This window comes from Liolophura sinensis, chromosome 10 (assembly GCF_032854445.1).
Source record: "Liolophura sinensis isolate JHLJ2023 chromosome 10, CUHK_Ljap_v2, whole genome shotgun sequence".
Taxonomy (NCBI): Eukaryota; Metazoa; Mollusca; class Polyplacophora; order Chitonida; family Chitonidae; genus Liolophura; species Liolophura sinensis.
The window spans coordinates 18,141,061-18,147,816 of record NC_088304.1 but is presented as its reverse complement, the minus strand read 5'-3'; the positions used below and the strand labels follow the sequence as shown (position 1 = coordinate 18,147,816).

The 6,756-nt window shown below is 41.0% G+C and overlaps 1 protein-coding gene across 1 annotated transcript; it reads right to left on the bottom strand.

Annotated features, from left to right (window-relative positions):
* Positions 1-643: 643 nt before the first annotated feature.
* LOC135476945 (transcription initiation factor TFIID subunit 1-like) lies at positions 644-2,481 on the bottom strand. The gene is made up of 2 exons (XM_064757092.1): positions 1,495-2,481; positions 644-1,000 (listed from the first exon to the last, which is right to left on the bottom strand). Exons 1-2 carry the CDS (start codon positions 2,479-2,481, stop codon positions 644-646), a joined length of 1,344 nt encoding a protein of 447 aa, XP_064613162.1.
* Positions 2,482-6,756: the final 4,275 nt, after the last annotated feature.

Sequence of the window (6,756 nt, the reverse complement as noted above, 5' to 3'; positions counted from 1 at the left end):
ATAGGGAGAAAACAGGAATTTCATTGTGTTCAATAAAGTTATTGTTAAGACGTTTTTCGTTGTTCTTTTTTTGTTATTTTATTCGTGGGTGCTGATTTATAAAGTCGCAGTTGAACACCAAAAGCAGTAAATGATATATGCTTTACTGCAAGTTTCCGGTAGTTTAAACCTGGGTATAGATTGTTGCAAGCTTCCGATAGTCTTACCTGGATATAGATTGTTGACCATTCTCCAAGTTTTAGGAAGTGTTTTTGTTCTCAGTATGGATTTATGATAGCTGGGAAGGACTGAAGTTGCGCGATCATCAATGGGAGTCCGGTGCAGAGGCGAGCCAGAGTTAAACTCGGTGTCCTGAAGCCCCTCGGATATACACGGTCGACTGACACTTTTCCCATACTCTTGGTTATCAACTGAAGAACTGGTGTTTATTTGTCGGCTACCAAGATGCACATGGCCTGATTCTGTCTTGGAACACACGTTTCGGTCGACCGAATTCAAATTTATGTTTATCTGACCGTCATTCCCGTTTTTCAAACGCATGCTGGAATGTACTGGGAAGGGGTTCCCCGAAGAGATTGCTCCGTACGGTGATGACAGTGTGGTCTTTGGAGACATCGTTCTTCTTCTTGGGGATAGCACTCTTTCAACAGGCACTGCTCTTGTTGGTGACATTGTTCTTCTTGTTGGAGACATTGTGCTTTTCATTGGAGACATGGCACTTCTCGTTGGAGACCTTGTTCTTGTTGGAGACATTGTGCTTCTCGTTGAAGACATTGTTCTGGTTGGAGAAATTGTTCTTCTCGTTTGAGACATTGTTATTCTCGATGGAGACTTGTTTCTTATTTGAAACATACTTCCTCTGCTTGGAGACATTGTTCTTCTTGTTGGAGACAGTGGTGTTATTGTTGGAGACATGACTCGAGGAGGTGACATTCTTCTCGATGGCGATACTGTTCTTGTCGATGGAGACAATGCTCGCCTGTTTGGAGACGTAGATCTCCTAGTTGGGGAAACTGCTGTTGCAGGAGATACTGTCCTCGTTGGAGATAGCGTTCTTCTAGTTGGAGACACTGCCCATGTTGGAGGTAGTGTTCTTCGATTTGGAGACACTGCTTTTGTTGTTTGGGTTATTTTTCTGCAGTTTGGCGACATCGTTTCTTTCGACAGAGACATGGTGGTAGACGTGGGATTTGTAGTCATTGTCGTTCTTGGAGACATTACTCTTGTTGAAGATGACGTGCTTTTTGTTATAGGCAGTGGTTTAGATTGAGACATTTCCTTGATAGATTGCGACGCTGTTATTTTCGACGGCGACATTAATCTTCTCGATTGATACATGTCTCTACCTTCTGGAAACAATGCACTATACATCCCAGAAATCTCTTCATTTCTTGGTGACGTTATAGTATCTTTGGAAGACGGCGTTGACTGCAACGTTGCATCGGTGATTGTGTGCGACGAAGCTCTGTCCCTTGGCATTACTGAATCGCTTACACAACGGACTGCTTTGTTCGACGAGGACGTATGTTGATGAACTTCTTGCCTGAACGACTGCATTTCTTGGAGGCCCGGTTTGGCGTGCAAGAGTTTGTCATTGGACGGTATGCGTATAACTGTCTGTCGCTTTAGGTTACATTTCCGACCTCGTCTGGTGTTTTGATTGTCAGATTGTCTGACAGCGTGACTATCACACAGCATACTATGGCTGTCATTCCTTGGTCCATCTCGGCGGTTGCTTGGATCACTGTGCGATTTGATGATGTCTGGATAGGTGTGACATTCTGACGGAAAACGTGGCTCTGGGGAGGACAACATCTCTGGTCTTGACGATAGCCAATTTACCTTGTTCGACTGGTGAACAAATGCTGTTTCTACACTTTTCCTGAGATGGTTTTGGGAACTCTGTTTGGTGCCGGCATTCCGTTGCTCCCAGGTATCGACCATTTCGGGAATTTTGTCGTCTTTGTGACGTGTGGTGCTAGATGTACAGATTTGAATTTCATGGTAGGAGCCACTGCACTCATCATTTGTATAAGGTTCGACACCTTTTTTCGACTTTGATGTCATCAGTTTGTGTTTGAATCTTTTCAAAGAACGGAGAAGCTTAGAGGCTCCTCGTCTCTGGGCACCTTGATCGTGAACATTGCTGGGGATTTGTTCTACCCTCCGACCATGTACGCCTTCGCAGGAGTAAGTCCAGATTTCCGGTTGCAGACCAGGGACATACTCCCTTACATAGGAGTGTGGACTGCTCATATGAGTGACGGGTTCGTACACACTGTCACTGCTTTCTTTAGGGTTCGCAATCAAATCTCTCCAGCTCTCATCATCCAGGCTGACAGCTCCTCTCAAGGACAACACGTTGATGTTCACGTAATACTGACCTCTGGTAGGGTAACGCCACAGACCAAGGTTCCCGTCCGTTTTCAGGACAGTCCCAAAGTTATCACAGCTTCGAGACAAGAAACTGTTCATTTTCATCGCTCGTATTCTGCCTCAGTCTCCGAATGTAACGGGAAACGCCGTTAATCCCAGAAAGAGATAAAACACGCCTTTCTAGTAACCTGGTGTCGCTGATTAACCCTTATCATGACCAAACACTTTCGCGGCTGTGATAATACATGTGTATCCAGTGAAAACATACTGAAATCAACGAATGATAATCACTAAATTACATGTGGGAAACTGTTGCAACAAACAAACATCCAAGTCATGAAAAAGTTCACGCTATAAAGGAGATCGGAAACTCATCAAAAGCACAACCGGTTTGAAAGTAGAACTAAATCCCTGATAACAAAATAATCAGGTACTGGCATATGGTGTTAAGTTGAAATAGTGATCGTCCAACTAACTGCTCACAAATTCCTCGCTCCCTTGTCGAAATGCGTTCCAATCTGTAGGCTGTACACTTCACTTTAGTATAGTAAGTGTATATCACTTTATTCCAGTGGAACGGTGTGTATGTTTTCGCAGGAACCAATCACGACAGTCCAAATAAACGATTTTAAGCAGGGATAGAGGGATTTATCCGGATTATACAGGAATGTTTGCCGATTTGCCTGTGTCATGAACAATATATTAAGCTAATATTTTCCAGTCCATGCATTGTTGTGGCTTAGAAGGCAAAATGCTCGATTTGAAGATTAAACAGGCAGCTTGGTCTAACCAGAGCTACTGTAAAGTTAATGTATTAACACTGGGAGGGTTATACCCTTGCTGATCTTAAGTAGAAGTTATATAATCAGTGCGGAACTGTGTAGAAAAATGCCTGTAGGTGTCGGAGTCCATAATCCATGCATTCTGCTGTATAGTGGGTTAAGGAGAAGGGCTTAAATCGGTTGAAGAGCTGTTAAACCTATATCTAAGGCCATATATATTTTATTTCACTGATGTTAACCTGGTGTGCTTAAGGATTTTTTTGCTGATTACAACGGCGGTCACGTTCGTGAGTTGAGGAAACTGAAGTGTTTATTTATTTATTTGTTATTTGTTTTACACCGCACTCAAGAATATTTACACTTATACGACGGCGGTCAGAATTATATTGGGAGGAAACCGAACAGAATACGGGGGAAACAGACCACCATCGGCAGGTTGAAACTTGAGTGTGTGAAATTATTAAACAAATCACCACGCTTCGTTAGATTGCGTGTGCATCTAACTATGCCTGGATTGATTGATTTTTTTATTTGATTGGTGTTATACGCCGTACTTATACGATGGCAGACAGCATTATGGCGGGAAGAAACCGGGCAGAGCCCGGGGAAAACACACGAATATCCGCACGTTGGTGGCAGACCTTCCCACGTACGGCATTAAGAGTAAGGCAGTATCAACTGGACACTATTATTGACATCCGCCTAATTACACGTGCACAGCTGGCATGGCATGGTGCCATTAGGATCACGCTGACAAAGCCAGACATTTGTCAGGCAATTATCAACGATCAATTCTTGTGTACTTCATACACTCGCACTAAAAAACAGCACTAGTATTTTAACCTTTCTCTCTGGAAAAAATAAGGAAAATACAAAATAGTCTCAAGGTATTTTCCTTCCAGGTATTTCCGTCAGATATACCTTATAGTTTCATCCTAGGTACTTTCATCTGATACACGCTATAGTTTAATCCTAGATATTTTCATCTGATATACCCTATAGTTTTATCCTAGATATTTTCATATATATATGATATACCCTATAGTTTCAAATTGCATTACTGGTACAGGAATTGACAGAGAAGATAAAACTAAAGTATTTTAAAAAAAAAAAAAAAACACTATTTGCTAAAGCAAGACTGGTAATTCAGTATTTTGTCCCTATACCTATATAGCTAAGAAACACATAACGTTACAGATTTTCTTCAATTTTGACTTCTGTCATCTATTTGAATTTTTAAATTCAAAGTTTTTGCCGGTTTTCATGTTTATCAAGTTCAACCTACTAAACACTGCAATATTTTGTCATGTCTACGTTTTAGTGAAATTTCTTACGTTTTCGCATTTCAGCTGTCAGTCCCTTAATTATGTAATGAACTATGGTTGGTGGGATTGACAGTATATACAGCTTTATTCCCAGGTTTACCTTTTACATACAGCATGCATGTATGTCCTGTCCTCACCTAGATCTACATGTACTGTAGCTCTATGACGTAATAATGTATTGTCTAGATCGGTAATTGCCTAAACAACTTAACTTCAAACTTGATCTACAAATGCCACATTCGATTATCGAACAAGCTGTTACTATATACACAAATCCTTACGCTAGGTCAAAAATAGACACGTGTTACCTGTATTGGTAAACAATAGCTTAACTGAAAGTACGATAACTCCATGGTTTCATCAATGATCAATAAAGCACCCTTTCACGTTTTATGCTTGACAAGACTCAGGTGGTATATTGTACTACTTTCTCAATCGGTAGACTCCATCGTATAACTGAGCGTGACAAATTCTAAGCTTTTTTATATACATTTATTTGTATTTTTATAGAATAATTGCTTGTGTCGAAGTCCAAGTTTTATCGGATTCAAAGATGATCATCTTCAATGGTTATGTGATGAACAAATCGGATTTGGCGCAATAGGTTTAATACTGCATTGGAGGTAAGCTAGAGTCCAACGTGACAAATAGGATTTGGCGGAAAAGATTTAATACTGCATTGGAGGTAAGCTAGAGTCCATCGTGACAAATAGGATTTGGCGGAAAAGGTTTAATACTGCATTGGAGGTAAGCTAGAGTCCAACGTGACAAATAGGATTTGGCGGAAAAGATTTAATACTGCATTGGAGGTAAGCTAGAGTCCAACGTGACAAATAGAATTTGGCGGAAAAGATTTAATACTGCATTAGATGTAAGCTAGAGTCCAACGTGACAAATAGAATTTGGCGGAAAAGATTTAATACTGCATTGGAGGTAAGCCAGAGTCCAACGTGACAAATAGGATTTGGCGGAAAAGTTTTAATACTGCATTGGGAGGTAATCTGGAGTCCAACGTGACAAATAGGATTTGGCGGAAAAGATTTAATACTGCATTGGAGGTAAGCTAGAGTTCACGGACTAGTAAAAACTAGAATCTGTTACACGTAACATAATATTATGTTTCTAGAGAGATGCTAAAGTTGAGTTAAGTTATTGCAATATATGACGAAGCTCACAGTTTGTGTAATTAGCTGGGCTATACTAAAATAGCGAGAAAAATTCAATTGGATTTACGCTGGTAGATTATCAACAAACGTCTCAGGTATAGCCTTTCTAACGTGCTCGTTGTTTGAAGTGTGAGAATCAGTCAAATTTTTGACGTGGACACACATACGTATATTGAACGCGGGACAGACCCGGTGTTAACTCTGCATGAATGTGTGTATATATACACGTATATAGTAGTTTGCAAGGCTTTTGTTTTTCTTTGCCCCTGTCTGGATTCATTGAGCAGTTGCTACAAAGTTAACAACTGCATATGCATAAGGTACCTTATATATTCATTTTATATATGGTTAACGTTCAATTTAAATTATTCGATTCGTATTCAACGAAATACACGGGAACTGTTCTCATTTACGATCTATGGGGTAGAAAACTGGAATAACCAAAGTAAACTACATCTCACTGCCTGATACTTGCAAAACAAACTAGCCAATTCAGCAAGAGCTGGGTTCGAACGTGCAGTCTTACTGGTGAGAGAACGGCCTTATACGTGTACACGGGGCCTCCGTGGCTCAGTTGGTTAGCGCGTAAGCGCAGCGTAATTACCCTGGAGCCTCTCACCAATGCGGTCGCTGTGAGTTCAAGCCCAGCTCAGGCTGGCTTCCTCTCCGGCTGTACATGGGAAGGTTTGTCAACAACCTGCGGTTGGTCGTGGGTTTTCACCGGGATCTGCCCGTTTTCTCCCATCATAATGCTGGTCGCCGTCGTATAAGTGAAATATTCTTGAGTACCATGCTGTGAGGGTCACAATGTGACAAATATATTGCGTATATCTCCAAATAATTGACATAAACATCATATATAACCCGTTTCATGTACATGTTATTTTGCTCTTCTCTTCAAGTCTACATAGACTGTGACAGGAGAATTCTAACTGCGTGGAACAGGACTGGTATCGACTGCACGGAAGTGTTTTGATGCATGAGACATGCCTAAAGATGCGTAAAGTGTACAAGTGGTGATACGAAAAGTCTAAATGTGAAAAAGTTATACAGCTTACGTCGACTATAAATGCAGTTTGGACCTATTTCCCGACGACGCTGAAGTCA